Raw genomic sequence first — 16,413 nt, 5'->3', positions numbered from 1 at the left:
CAACATAACAGGCATTTGCAAGAGCTGTCAATCCTCATGCGGGAGAAGGCGGGTGGTCATTGCACACAACTACACCTGGACTGCTTGTCCATGCCGTTCGTAAATACGGGTGGCGCTTCATCCCAAATCAAGTGATGCCTCCTCTTCTGGCAAATGCAGGGTGGGTGTATTCGTTTTGTCTTTTCGTTATAGATCACCAAAACCCTAATGATTATGGCTAGGATTGGAGCTGTCCTTTACACCTCTTATCTTCAGGTTCTCGGCGCCTTACATGAACCAATGTCACGCGGTGTTAGGCGCATATACCCCCCTGCCCCTCCGTCAGATACATTTGTGGCAGGGTTTGCGGCAGGTACCATTCAGTCAATTGTTGCTGCACCTTTAGACGCCTTACAGATCCGTCTTCGAGCCAATGATATGCTCGATGGCCAATACCGGCATATGTGGCATTATGGACAACATAAACTCAAGCAAATTGGCATACGTGGAATTTTTGCAGGCTGGAGCTTGTCTTTCCTAAGAGATTCCCTGGGATATGCCATCTTTTTCTCATCGTTCGAGTATATTAAGTCGCAGGCATATTACTCATTCATTACGGGATATTATGGCTCTTTGGGCGCGCATAATGTTGACAAAATGCAGCCATCTGGGTCAAGTGATCGCGGTGTACCACTAATAAAACCCCACTACGCCCTGGAGCCATGTTTTCTAATGATGGCAGGTGTCGCAGCATCTATAGCCCAGCAGGCGATACAGCACCCACTCAGCGTGATACAAACCCTTCATTTTGGTCGCTTGGAATATCTTGATCGTCAAGCCAGCCTTGACCCTTCGAGGAAACAAATGCTGCGCCTTTATTACTCTGCATATCGGGAAACATACAAACGATGCAAAAGGAAGGCTGTACGGGCTGGTGGCTGGGGCAGATGGCTGTTTCGTGGGTTTTTGTCGAATGCGGTCCGCCAAGTGCCCAGCACGAGCACTGGTCTTGTGATATTTGAATTGGTACGTCGTAAGTATGCCAATCTCGCGGATGCTGTGTACATTCAAAAGGATGGATATGACATTCTTTTAACTTGAGAACTTTTTATTTAAACTAGGCAGATCTCTTAGATAACCACCATGCATTAAAATGAAAATTTCGGAATACTATATTGGGTAGACATTGTAGAATATGCAGTAGACCTTACAGCCTGGAGAGATAGTCATCTCCACTAAGCAAGACGTGGGTCCTCCCTAGCCTTAGAAACCCAGCATGACGTAGGTACATCCTCTTAGACAATGCATCGTAGTTAGCCCGGATATTCTAGGTAGGAGACTACCATACAGAAGTATGACCTCATGATGAGGAGACACCCTGTATCACAGTACCTAATGAAGAAATAAAATAACAAGAGCTTGCTTCGAGTGATATAAGAACATAGATTTTGGAGCAACAGAAAAGACTGTCTGCAATTAGCACAGTGAGACCATTCCCATACCTTAGGGACATTTCCATAATATGTAATGTAAATAATAATATTAAATAGGTAGGAGTAATGATAAATTTTACATCGCTCAGATAGGTATCTTAGCATATTCTGTCTACCTAATAGGTAGCCTAGGGTACTCAAGCAGCATCCACAGAGGTTCCCAGTATTACCTGCCTAATATGTGGTATATAGCAACTATCAGGCTGACTGGTTGGTAGTTGGTGGTGACTTTCACCAACCAGAGTAGTTATAGTAACTCTGCATTATAATTACCTATGAAGGTATTAATGATATCTGCTCTTTAATGAAGCAAGGTCCTTATCTCATTTAATTTCTGATATATGGATGCAGCTGATTCCTTAGGAATAGCCTAAAGTAGACGGGATATAAAGGTCATGTGTATTGATATATAAGCAGCATATAGGCAAATAATGAAACAGGTAGACCACCTGTTTAAAATTGTTTGTTTTTATATACCTGGTAGAGTTACTGTAACTGAGTAACTATGGAGTACAGAGTACTCTGTACCTAGTACTATGTTCCACACTAATTATCACCTGAGTCCACCCAGACAGTGTGAGACCGTGAGTACGGACTGCGGAGTACTTACCTACATAGTACCCACAGCGCTACCAGGTAGTAGTAGTAGTAGTGCCAACCTACCCCAGAACCGCACCTGTCATTTGAGAGGGCTGGCCCATTCTCCAACTCCATTCCTCCACCTGCCTTAGTTTCTCTGTATGTACTCTGCATTCTGCATAGCACTACACTTCCAACATACATGCTGTGTTTTGTATGACTTTTCCTCTAACGCATATTGCCTTGTCTTATCCTGCTAGCCTGGGCCTCTTGGTTGTCCGCTACTTGGCAGACCAATTTGGCGACTTTTTTGAGCTTTCCAGCTGACCTGACCGTCTTTTGGGCTCAATAATCCCGACCTCCGTCATCTTGCATCAGAGATACTTTATTTGTCTTGTGAGGTTTCCTGGGAATTTTTATTGTAACTTTGGATTTTTGTACCCTTGTAAACTGTTGCCTTTTCCCCTTGGCTTTTCTGCTTTGACCTGAGGTTTCGCTGCATTAACTTCATTCACCCAAGGGCACACACACTAGCCACCCTATCATTCATCCCTTTGAACAGGTTTGATAGACAGCATACTATTTTCTATGTGCCTTAAATTTTTGGTTAGCCTAGTGTGGCGTGACTGAATCACCTGCTCGTGGGCTATTCTTCGCTTGCCTATTGCCCCTAATTTGCTTACCCTTTTTAACAGCGGAGGGCTGTCAATATCAGCCCACTACTACCGCCAACATTCCTTCAACGACGTCTTCATCAGGCACTTCCCCAAGCATACCCCTCCGGTCCCTACATACTCAGTCTGGACCCGCCTCCACAGCTTCCGTCGGGTTGCTGGAATCGGTCAGCGAGAAGGACAGTCGACGTTCTTCTCTCTCCACCCATTCTGCTGAATCTGACCTTTCCATCTGGACCGGTGCTGGTGATTTAGCCGACCAGCTTGCTGAAACAGAAGATCCTCTCCATATAGGCCTCGGAACATCACTGGACCGTGATAACAGTGAAACGGCCTGGGCGAGGCAGCCAAAGCGTGTGCAATATTCACAGCAGCTTGCCAGCTGCCGATTTGCCGAATTTGATAAGGCATCAATAAATATACCCAGACCATCTCCTAGGTATATATCGCGGATAGAACGCTCTCTGGCCATCATAATGTCTCCAAATAATAGACATGCTGCTCAAATACATGGCTTGGTCGGAAAGCCGCTACTGTAAGTAATATTTATACGCAGGCCATATTCCATGCTATTTTTACTGATATACACATAGATATTTTACCAGTGTCTTTGTGTCGTTGGGCGTTTTCCTATTTGGTTATGATCAGGGGGTCATGTCTGGAATCATTACGTTCGTTGTCCTCCACTAAAATGCCACGAGTCTTTCTGTGGTAGATTCAAGTACGTTCTAACAATATAGCAGAGGCTGGTATTTTAAGGACTACTTTAACCAACCGTCGCGGGCTGCAATCGGCACAGTTGTCGCGATCCTCGAGGTTGGAGCGCTCATATCTTCGTTACTTGTGGGACGGATCGGCGACTTGATAGGGCGCCGCAAAACTATACTCTATGGATCCATTGTATTTTTCATCGGTGGTGCATTCCAAACATTCGCAACGGGGTTGCCCATGATGATGGTTGGTCGTGTCATCGCGGGTCTGGGAGTTGGGGCATTGTCGACAATTGTGCCTGTTTATCAATCTGAGATATCGGTATTTATAGCCATCAACCCCGAATCCTCCCCACGCCTGTGTCTTGTTCTTATGCTGATTATCTTGACTACAAGCCACCACACAATAGGGGTAAACTGGCATGTATCGAGTTCACTGGAAATATTTCAGGTTATGCAGCCAGCGTGTGGGTTGACTATTTCTGTAGCTTTATTGACAGCAACTATTCGTGGCGCCTGCCATTGTTGTTCCAGTGTGTCATGGGTGCTCTTCTTGGCCTAGGAAGCCTCATAATCTGTGAATCCCCCAGGTAAGTACAGTTTTTTTTAAAAAAAAAAAACAAAACAAAACAAACAAACTCGGTTTTACTTATGTATAATAATTAGGTGGCTTTTGGACAATGATCATGATGAGGAAGGCATGGTGGTAATTGCAAATCTTTATGGTAAAGGAGACTTGCACAACGACAAAGCTCGACAGGAATACAGGGATATTAAAATGGACGTTCTCTTAGGACGACAAGAAGATCAAAGATCTTATGCTGATATGTTCAAGCGATACCATAAACGTGTTCTGATAGCCATGTCTGCGCAAGCATTAGCGCAGCTGAACGGGATCAATGTCATATCATATTATGCACCCCTCGTCTTCGAATCAGCAGGCTGGGCAGGGCGTGACGCAATTCTCATGACTGGCATCAACGGGATCTCATATCTCGCATCCACTGTTCCACCGTGGTACCTTGTGGATCGCTGGGGAAGGCGTCCAATTTTGCTGTCTGGAGCAGTTGCTATGATTATTTCGCTCTCCTTGATATCATACTTTATCTATATCGACGTTGCCGCAACACCCACCCTCACAGTCATCCTTGTTATGATCTACAATGCTGCGTTTGGCGCCTCGTGGGGCCCCATACCTTGGTTATACCCCCCTGAGATCCTGCCCTTGAGCATTCGCGCCAAGGGTGCCAGTCTTAGCACAGCCGCTAACTGGGCTTTCAATTGGCTTGTTGGGGAAGTTACACCTGTCCTTCAGGCTGCGATAAAATGGCGACTTTATCTTGTACATGCCTTTTTTTGTGCATGCAGTTTCGTGCTTGGTTAGTTTCACTACTCTAGACCCAAGGGACTACACTAACTCCACCTGGTAGTTTACTTTTTATACCCAGAAACTAGTGGCGTCCGACTGGAAGATATGAATATTCTTTTTGGAGATGCCACTACAGCCATGCCGACACCAACTACTCAAGGAGAGCGTGGTTCTCTCATGGGTGTTGGTTCCCCCGTGCCTTCCCTGGATATTCGAAGGCAGCATGCCCAACCTGGTGCAGGAAATGCCATTCCTGGGTTGGAAATCGACCCCCCAGGCATTAATAATGATGGCCCCAGTGAATCCAGTCCAACTGGCTCTCGGGAGGAAGATCGCGGCAGATCTGAAGGGATTGGCGGTTGGATATCAAATATGCTGACTCGGCATAAGGGGTTGGAACACAGAACAAATAACAAGCAATATAGACCTCTCGGGCAAAATGAGGGAGAGGATGAATGACGTTCTGCCGATAGATTGGGATGATACAACACGGGACTCTTGTTTCCCCCCCCGGTAATATATTACGATACGCATCTTTTTGTTGTGCTACGTGAGGTATACCTAGGTATCCCCTTGACCTTACGCCCCGACCACTTATCTTTTGCATATTCTATTATTTAACTTCCTCCCCCCTTTTTTCTTTCTTTCTTTCTTCCTTTTTTTGCCTGTTTTCATTGAATATTTACGTCTTGGGCTCAGTTGGGTATAGGTAGGGATGAACAGGTTATTTTAGGATTTCGTCGCTTTATATTTACATAAGATGCGCCTCATGAGTTTCCAGTTTTAGGCACTTACCAACCTTCATTCACTGCCTCTCTGTTTGGGTGGTGTTTCACCATAGGTGCATTAGCGACAAATGTCCTTTTCTCGTGGTGGTTATGTGATTTATGTAAAAGCAGTCCTGGGGTGCCTAGAAGAGTAGTGGTGAGGCCATGGGAATTAGGCTGGTCATAATCACTTATATTTTCCATCCCATGTCGCGTGTTCGGTTTATTCATTGAAGTATGCCCCAGAAATTTAGTGAAATACATCTACATGGCTGAGAAGTCTCATTGTATTGCATAATGAGACATACTGCAGACCATTAAGGCTTGAACATGGAAATAATGGACACATTTACATTTTCTGTTATATCTGCAGCTTCCGCTTGTTCATGCACCAAGAAGGAGTTTGCCTAGATGGCCTCTAGAGGGCCGAACTTCGATACCCAGATATACGTATACTAATATAGTAAACCGTAAGAAGGGGCAAAACAAGGAGGGGGAAAGAGCAGCGGAAAGTATCTAGCGACGTTTAGCCAAGTTCATGACATTTTCCACCAAAACCAGAGGGCTGCCTGGATCGTGCTAAAGAGCTTGTAAAATTCGTTTTATAGATACCTAGTCAAGTTCTCTCATCGAAGATTACCTAGTCAAATCTAGATAAGGTGGTAGACGGGTAGTTAGGTGACTGACTACCTTAGGTACCTTTAGTACCTACCAGGTAGGTAGGTTGGGTGGGCCGCATCTTATTGGTAAATTATCCAGCAATTCAATACCATTTTTAGGGTACTGTTATATAGCGACACCCCCCTTCAATCTGCCGACACCCCTTTCGTTCTAAACACCCTGTCTTCCATATATAGCTTAGTGTAGTAATTTAAAAGTATTCAGTATCTATTGTATATGTAGTTTATACCTTAGGCATTAAGCTCTATGCCCAGTTCTTAAGTATTGACCCTACATACTCTATATAAAATAGACTAGTAGTCTTTTTATATGAAATTCTATCAGATTCACATAGCTTAAAATATTATTATTATTCTTATTATTATTCTTATTATTATTCTTATTATTATTCTTATTATTATTCTTATTATTCATAAAAGTACAGAGTATTTACTACAGTAAACCGCTGATATAAGCAACAGATCGGCGCAGACCTTTCAGTTGCTTATATTGAAATATTTATATGGGTTCCGCCACTAATTAATATATATTTTAATATATATATATATATATATATATAATATTTAAATGCTGAAAAAGGTCTATATATTACTCCACTGCTGTACCTTCATTTTCCTTTACAAAATTATCTATTTATAGTAAATAAGTTACTAAATTAAGCTAGAATCCCCCTGTCACACCCTGGGATCTCGCAATGGTACCTAACCTGTAAGCTATAGTCAAGCCTGGGAAATACTAACCTATGATCCTAATCTAAGGATATTAATAGTAACTAGGGTGCTCCTATAAGCTAGGAATACTTAAGAATATAGTAGGGTAGTTAAAGAGAGAAGTAAGGCTAAAGAAGTATATATACTTCTTTAATTAAGTAAGAGATATATAAATAAGTATATAAAGTAATTAGGGTAAATAATTAAATAGTAGCTATAGATTAATAACTTATATTAATTATAAAGAACTATCTAAGTATATAAATATCTTTATATATTTCTTCTAGATATCTATAGTACCCTATAGCGTGTCACACGAGTCGAGTTCAAGTAGAGATTTAGGACTCGACTCACGAGTCAAGTTGGAAGGTAGGACTCAAACTCATTACTCGAAACTCGCGAGTTTTACTCGTATGCCAAGACGAGTCCTAAATCTGAACTCAAACTCGCCTCATTACTCGAACTCTACTCGTTACTTACGAGTAGACTCGACTCGTGTGACACACTAGTACCCTAGATTAGCGTGTCACACAAGTTAAGTTTGAGTAGAGATTTAGGACTTGACTCACAAGTCAAGTTAGAAGGTAGGACTTAAACTCATAAGTAGAGTTAGGGTTTAAGACTTAAACTCATACTAAGAAGAGTAAGAGTAGAGTAAGAGTCTATATTTTTATTATATTTTACTATATTTTTAAGCCTCCCCTATATAAAATAGGTGTATTTTTAGTATTATGAGTAGAGTTTTAAAATATTTAGAGCTTAAACTTATAGTATAAGTCCTGAATCTTAACTTAAACTTGCCTCATTACTTGAACTCTACTCATTACTCATGAGTAAACTTGACTTATGTGACACACTATTCTATACCTATAGGTAAAAGCATATATATGTGAGATTGTGTGATATTACGAGTATGCAGACTCGTTATCGATACAGATAGCGTGGTAAACGTAGCGGTCAATTGGTAGTAGAACTAATCGCTGGTTTGGAAAACCTTCCAAACCCGCGATCAGAGATGCGCACCGTGTGGTCACGTGCGCATATCTGTGTTGTGGTCTTGGCAGCGGTTCCTACGTACAGTGTATCATACAGGCCCTAACAATATATATATATATAATAAGATATAAAATATATATTTAAGATAAATTAGTAAGGTATAAACCTTATAGAAATATATAATCACTAAATTCACCTATAAAACTGTAGAAGTAGGTTATAGTAGATTTTATTACTTAGTTACTACCCTTAAGTAGATAGGATACTATTATAGTTTTTACTAACTAACTTATTAAGTATATTTAACTTATACTAATAAAAAGTATACTTAATATAAAATAGTGTTACGGCACCTTTATCAGTGACTGCATCAGGCAGAATCAGGCGGTCAAGGGCAAAGGATATTCTTATGGCAGAGAATTACAAATTACTATTATCATGCTCTTTACAGCTATCATCTAGTGAACACCACCATACTCATATAATATAGTATACAGGTACTATATCTTAGTAAATATACCATTTAGTATACTAACATAGGTAGTATATATCTTAGTATATAGAATGGCATACTATATAGAGGACTATCTAGAGGACTATAGATATAATAGAAGGATATATAGGGATACTTATTTTATATACTTAGATAGTTCTTTATAATTAATATAAGTTATTATTCTATAGTTACTATTCTACTACTACTCTAATTATTCTACCTACTTATTTATATATCTCTAGCTTAATTAAGAAGTATATATACTTCTTAGCCTTACTTCTCCCTTTAACTACCTTACTACTTTCTTAAGTACTATAGCTTATTAGGAGCACCCCAGTTACTATTAATATCCTTAGATTAAGGTTATAAGGTTAGTATTACCTAGGCTTAACTTATAGGTTATAGGTTAGATACTATTATAAGATCCTAGGGTATAATATATTAATTACCTATCTATATAAGTATATAAATAATATCTAATATTAATACTAGTCTATCTTAAGTAATTAACTTAAAATACTATAACTAATAATACCCTAATAAGTAGTGCTAATCCTAGTGAAACCTAGAGTAATAAGGAGCTCTTAAGGATAATTAAGTAGCTTTAGGAGACTATTACTATAATAGAGAGCTACTTTACTACTAAGGTAATTAAAGTATAACTACCTAAACTATTTACTAGAAAAAGATTATATCTTTAAATATTTCTTATACAGATAGATATCTATCTTAATATTAATAAAGAGAAACTCTAATATAAGGCTAATAAGGTAGTTTTTATATTAACCTACTTATTAGGTAATATATTTAATTAGTTTAAGCTATTCCTCTAAGACTTCTAAAAGAACTTATTATATTATTAAGATAATAATACTAAAGAAATTTTTACTTCTTATACTAAGTTTAAAGAACACCTTAAAGGAACTTTCAGTAATATTAATATTATATAATAAGTGGAATAGAAATTATAATAACTTAAATAGATAGGATTAGTATAGTAAATAGCTTCTAAATTCTAGTAGATTATATCCTACTTAGATTAGAATAAAGATATATATATATTATAATTTAAAGAAATACTAAAACCTAAAGTATAAGAAAAACTTATTTAGTAAGAATAACTAGACTCCCTAGCTAAATTTATTAAATTAGTAGTTAAAATAGATAATAAACTTTATAAATTTAAAAATTAGTATACTAACTACTAGTTTAGAGGAAATCAGTATATAATTAATTATTAATTAAATAATAGCTAAAGGGTATAACTAGTAAGCTAAGGATATATAGATCCTTATAGACTATAACTAATAGATCTTAATATAACTAGTATAAGATAAAAGGGCATGATGCTAGAAGAATAGGAATAATAATATAAGGAAAAGCTTTATTTCTTTTATAGAAAACCTAGATATATAATAAAAGATTACTAAGTAAGGTAATAATATAACTAAAGAAATTAGTACCTAGGAAAATAACTCTAAGCTATAAAGGAACTTAGAGTAATAAATAAAGACCTATAACTTTAGAAACTCTATTAATAGTGTACTATATTAAGTAAAGAAGAAATTAATTAAGAACTTAATATAAGGAAAAGAGAACTGATTAAAATAATATAAGATAATTAAATAGAAGAAGAGCTATAACTAAAATAGTAAATAGAAGTAGAATACTATCTAGATAACTTAGTATTAGATAATAGCTGTATACTATATAATTAGTTAAGACTAGATAGTAAGGATCTAGCCCTACTTAAACTAATATATATAAATAAATTAGATAGTAATAACTAGGATAATATAAGATATCTTAATATTAAAGATATATTTAATAGTATAAGACTAGAACCTAAGACCCTAGTATTATCATAGTATAAATAATAAATCCACTATAAATCTTTTAGTATATAGAATATACTAGGATAGAACTATAAAGAGCTAGTTCCTATAAATAAAGTAGTTAACTAAGTTTAGTAAGCTATTAATCCTTTAGATAAAGAGTATAGTACTTAATAGAAAGGCTTAGTATCCTACTAGAAGAGACTTTATAAGTTACTTAAGTAACCTTAAAGAACCTTATAAGATAATTTTAAATTAAATAAATATATTATAAAACTACTTAAAAGAAGATATTACTTTACCTAATATAAAGTAGGATAGTAAAACTAAGATAGGGTATATAAATAAATTAATAAGATCTTAAATAAAGCCTAGAAGGAGTTAGATAAGCTTAAGAAAGAAAAATTACTATTAATAAATAAAATATAATAGAGCTTCTACCTCAGACTTATTATTAAAGTACTTAAATAATTAGTAAAGATAATAATTAACTTAGGTATAATAGGAAATTATATAGATCTAAGATATAAATAGTAGCTAGGTATACTTAAGATTAAGAAGGCTTAACTAGAGCTACTTATAGGTCTAAATAGAGAAGACTTAGGAGGTTATCTTATAGATAAATTAGGATCTATATCCTTAGTTATAATAGGTTATAAGGAGTAACTTAACTTTAATATAATACTATTAAGATAGTATAATATAGTATTAGGGATTCCTTAGCTTAGGAATTATAACCTAGAAATTAATTAGAAAGCTAATATAATATAGCTAGTAAATTATAAATGCCCTAGATTAATAAGTATAAGGGATAATACTATTAAATCTTAATAATATACTTATAAAGGAGAACTTAAGAGCAGAGTTAAGTAATTAAATAAGGTAATTAATATTATAACTAGTAATAAAGTAACTAAGATTTTAGTAGCTAGTAAGGCTTTAGACTAAGTATAGCTAGTATAACTACCTAGATAGGCACTAGGAACAGTAACTAAATATTATAAATAAACTATTATTAAGGATATTATTAATAGCTCCTAGAATAAGGAATATTACTCTAATATACTAATAGAGTAATCCTTAGATTAGGATAATAGCTTATAGAAATATAGATATACTAAAGAGCTAGTAATAGACTCCTAGAAACTACTATAGTTACTATAAGAATATATTATATTTTAGGAGTTATTTAAATAACTATAAGAATTATAACTACTAGAATATAGACCTTATAACTATAAAATCCCTCTAGAGAAAGGGAAGTAACTAATCTATAAGAAAATCTACTATATATTAGATAAAGAGACTAAAGTACTTAGAGAGTATATTAATAAATAGTTAGTAAAAGGTACTATTTAAATATTATAATTACTAGTAGGACACAGTATCTTATTTATATTAAAAAAAGATAATAGTCTATAACTTTATATAGATTATAGACTACTAAATAATATTACTATTAAAGATTAATACCTACTACCTCTTATCTTAGAGATCTAGGATAGGATTAGAGGAGTAAAATAGTTTATAAAACTTAATATTATAGATACCTATAACTAAATCAGAATTACTAAAGGGGAAGAATAGAAAATGGTATTTTAAATAAAATATAGAGACTATAAATACTTAGTAATGCTATTTAGGCTAACTAATATACCTATATTATTTTAATAATTTATTAATAAAGTATTAAGGGAATATCTTAATATCTTTATTATTATATACCTTAATGACATTCTAATATTCTTAGATAATTTTAATAAGTATATTTAGTATATTATAAAGGTACTTATAAAACTTTAGAATATAAAACTATAATTAAAACTTAAAAAATATAAATTTTATATCTAAGAAATAGACTTTTTAGGACACTAAATCTCCCTAGAAGGGATATATATAGATTAGATAAAAGTATAGGTAATTAGGGACTGGCTAATACTAAAAAATCTTAAGGAACTATAGTAGTATTATAGATTAATTAATTACTACTAATAATTTATTAATAACTATATAAAAACTATAATACCTATATTTAAACTACTTAAAAAATCTAATACTTTTAAATGGACCTAGGAATAACAGAAGGTATTTAAGGAATTAAAAGAATAAGTTATATAAATACTAATTTTAGTATAATATAATCTAATAAAGGAGATAACTATTAAAACTAATGCCTTAGACTATATAATTAGCATAAGAATAATATAGCTAGGAGAAGATAGGAAACTATAGCTAATTATATTCTACTTAAGAAAACTAATTTAAGCTAAACTAAACTATAATATCTATAATAAGGAGCTACTAGTGATAGTAGTTACCTTTAAGATATAGAGAGTCTATCTTAAAGGAGCTTAATATTAAATCCTTATTAAAATAGACTATAAAAACCTCACCTTCTATATAATAACTAAAGAGTTAATATAAAGGTAGGTAAGATAGTTAGAAGTTCTCTTAGAATATAACTTCTATATTATACACTATAAAGGGATAGAAAATAGCTAAGTAGATATACTTAGTTAATAACTAGACTATATACTTAATAGAAAATATTATAAACTAGTAATCCTAAAATAAAATAAAGATAGCAGTTTTAATTATAATTACTAATATTAGATTATAGCTACTATAAGTATTAGATTAGATAAATTTAAAAGGAAACTTATTATAGAAACTAGGAAAGACTAAATAACCTAAGGAATACTTAAGAAACTTAAGGATAATACTAGATTTATTAAAGGGGATGATAGATTAGTATATTTTAAAGGACTTATCTATATACCTAAAAGTATATAGACTAAAGTCATAACTATATATTATAACACCCCTATATTTAGATATATAGGAGTAGAATAAATAGTAGTATATATTATAAGAAACTTCTATATACTATACCTTTAGGTAAAAGTATATAAATATATAATAAAGTATAAAATATATATTTAAGATAAATTAGTAAGATATAAACCCTATAGAAATATATAAATACTGAAATCACCTATAAAACTATAGGAATAGGTTATAGTAGACTTTATTACTTAGTTACTACCCTTAAGTAGATAAGATACTATTATAGTTTTTATTAACTAACTTACTAAGTATATTTAGCTTATACTAGTAAAAGGCATACTTAATATAAAATAGATAGTATTTATCTTTTTAAAGGAAATTATTATAAACTATAGTTTACTAGAAAATATTACCTTAGATAAAGATAAACTCTTTACCTTAAAATTCTAGATATCCCTTATAAGGATAATAGGAGTTTATTACTAGTTAACTACTACTTATTACCTATAGGTAAATAGATAAACTAAATAAACTAATTAGATAATTAAATAATATTTATAATACTATATTAACTATTAATAAAATAACTAGAGTGAATTATTACCCTTAGTATAATTTATATTTAATAACTTCATGCACTCTATTATAAAATAGATACTATTTTATATAAATTACTATAGATATCTAAACATTATTAGAAAACTAATCTAATAAGAATTAAACTTAGAAGAAGTAGAATAATTAGTAATAATAATAGAATAATACTACTAATAACTCTTAATAGACTTAGAATTTATAAATCTATAGATAGTCAGTTACTATGATAAAAAATATAATAAAGGACTAGATCTTAAAAAAGGGGGGAAAGTATTCCTACTCTATAGAAATATTAAAATAAAAAGACTAAGTATAAAACTTAACTATTAAAAATTAGGACTATTTATAATTAAAGAAAAAATAGGACTAGTTAACTACTATTTATAACTATTAGAATTAATAAAATATATATACCTAGTCTTTTATATTTTATTATTAGAACTAGTACTAACTAATACTAAACTTATTTAAAATATAGAAATTAATAATAATAATAAATAGGAATATAAAGTTAAAAAAATCTTAAGATATTAAAAAGTTAGTAGTAAACTACTTTACCTAGTAAAATAGAAAGGATATAATACCTTAAAAAATATATAGGAACCTATCTTAAACTTAATAGGTTACCCTTAGTTAGTAAAAGAATTTTACTAGTAGATAGATTAAAGTCAGCCTAGAAGGAAGGGGAATTTATTATTTAAGTTAGACTAGGATTATCTAATATAGTAGTAAGTTAAGTAGCCTCTTACTTATTAGTAAGATAGTCTAGCTCTTAAAGATCCTTAGTACTTAGGGGATCCTCCTTATCTAGTAATTTAAGAAGGTTAGAGTTATATTTTAATATCTAACTACTATACTCTCTTAAGAATTTTTAATATTTTTAAAGGTATATTAATTTTATAAATATTTTTATAGAAGCCTCTTTAGCCTCCTAAATTTCCTAATTAATATACTTGTTAGGGCCTGTTGTCACACCCTGGGATCTCACAATGGTACCTAACCTGTAACCTGTGAGTCAAGCCTGGGTAATACTAACCTTATAACCCTAATCTAAGGATATTAACAGTAACTAGGGTGCTCCTAATAAGCTATGATACTTAAGAAAGTAGTAAGGTAGTTAAAGGGAGAAGTAAGGCTAAGAAGTATATATACTTCTTAATTAAGCTAGAGATATATAAATAAGTAGGTAGAATAATTAGAGTAATAGTAGAATAGTAACTATAGAATAATAACTTATATTAATTATAAAGAACTATTTAAGTATATAAAATGAGTATCCCTATATATCCTTCTATTATATCTATAGTCCTCTAGATAGTCCTCTGTATAGTATGCCATTCTATATACCAAGATATATACCACCTATATTAGTATACTAAATGGTATGTTTACCAAGATATAGTACCTGTATACTATATTATGTGAGTGTAGTAGTATTTACTAGATAGTAGCTATAAAGAGTATGATAATAGTAATTCATAATTCTCTACTATAAGAATATCCTTTGCCCTTAACCGCCTGATTCTGCCTGATACAGTCACTGATAAAGGTGCCGTAACACCTATATGATATACTGTACGTAGGAACCGCTGCCAAGACCATAACATGGATATGCACACGTGACCACATAGTGCGCATCTCTGATCATGGGTTTGGAAGGTTTTCTAAACCAGTGATTAGTTCTATAACTAATTAACCACTGTATTTACTATGCTATCTATATTAATAATAAGTCTGTATACTTATAATATTATATACTCTTATAGTTCTAATTACTCTACCCTTTTAAGATAGCCTAGAAAATATAGCTTAATATAATAACACCTTCTATAAGAAGGGGTTAAAATAATACTCCTTAACCTCTTAAAGAAGAACCTATAGGTTAGTAGGACTAATAAGAAAACCTCCTACCTATAAGTTTAGCCCCTATTAGAGAGTCCTCTCCTTCCTCTAACTAATTTATAAGAGGTAGGATAGAAAGCACTATTATAGATAAAGATATACCTATTAGTAATTTATAGAATATATCTATAGCTAAACCTATAAGGCTAACCCTAGTAGAATAAGAAGCTATAGTTTAATACTATATCTAAGAGCTCTAATATAAAGAGGCACTGGAACAGCTTATTATAGAAGTTAAAGCTTAAGAAGAGAAACTTACTGTCACACCCTGGGATCTCGCCGTGGTACCTATCCTGTAATCTGTGAGTCAAGCCTGGGGAATACTAACCTATAACCCTAATCTAAGGATATTAATAGTAACTGGGGTGCTCCTAATAAGCTATAGTACTTAAGAATATAATAAGGTAACTAAAGAGAGAAGTAAGGCTAAGAAGTATATATACTTCTTAATTAAGCTTAAAGATATATAAATAAGTAGGTAGAATAATCAGAGTAGTAATAGAAAGATAACTATAAAATAATAACTTATATTAATCATAAAGAACTATCTAAGTATATAAAATAAGTGTCCTTATATATCCCTTTCTAATCTCTATGGTCCTTTAGATAGTTCTCTACATAGTATGCCAGTAGTATACTATTCTATATACTAAGGTGTATACTATCTATAATAGTATACTAAATGATATGTTCACTAAGATATAGTACCTATATACCATATCATGTGAGTGTGGCAGTGTCTACCAGATAGTGGCTGTAAAGAGCATGATAATAGCAAATCATAATTCTCTGCCATAAGAATATCCATTCCCCTTGACCGCCTGATTCTGCCTGATAC

At 33.1% G+C, this 16,413-nt stretch overlaps 2 protein-coding genes across 2 annotated transcripts; both read left to right on the top strand.

Moving 5' to 3' along the window:
- The first annotated feature begins 10 nt into the window (after positions 1–10).
- ASPWEDRAFT_73103 (putative mitochondrial carrier protein) lies at positions 11–1,495 on the top strand. The gene is made up of 3 exons (XM_040839281.1): positions 11–160; positions 222–1,005; positions 1,293–1,495. Exons 1-3 carry the CDS (start codon positions 135–137, stop codon positions 1,308–1,310), a joined length of 828 nt encoding a protein of 275 aa, XP_040684417.1. The 5' UTR covers positions 11–134; the 3' UTR covers positions 1,311–1,495.
- Positions 1,496–3,201: 1,706 nt separating this feature from the next.
- ASPWEDRAFT_177389 (putative MFS monosaccharide transporter) lies at positions 3,202–14,680 on the top strand (the record flags this gene model as incomplete). The annotated part of the gene is made up of 7 exons (XM_040831645.1): positions 3,202–3,260; positions 3,319–3,396; positions 3,469–3,757; positions 3,832–4,025; positions 4,102–4,814; positions 4,866–5,162; positions 14,634–14,680. 7 exons carry the CDS (start codon positions 3,202–3,204, stop codon positions 14,678–14,680), a joined length of 1,677 nt encoding a protein of 558 aa, XP_040684416.1.
- Positions 14,681–16,413: the final 1,733 nt, after the last annotated feature.

Source organism: Aspergillus wentii, assembly GCF_001890725.1.
Source record: "Aspergillus wentii DTO 134E9 unplaced genomic scaffold ASPWEscaffold_9, whole genome shotgun sequence".
Taxonomy (NCBI): Eukaryota; Fungi; Ascomycota; class Eurotiomycetes; order Eurotiales; family Aspergillaceae; genus Aspergillus; species Aspergillus wentii.
The sequence above is the reverse complement of the archived record's forward strand: the minus strand, read 5'-3'. Positions and strand labels throughout refer to the sequence as shown.

What these genes read in the sequence shown, in the direction of transcription:
- ASPWEDRAFT_73103 (XM_040839281.1), top strand. Translation starts at nt 135, where the DNA reads ATGCCTCCTCTTCTGGCAAATGCAGG. An exon ending in CCTCTTCTGGCAAATGCAGG is followed by an intron (nt 161 to 221) that starts GTGGGTGTATTC and finishes GATTATGGCTAG; the next exon opens with GATTGGAGCTGTCCTTTACA.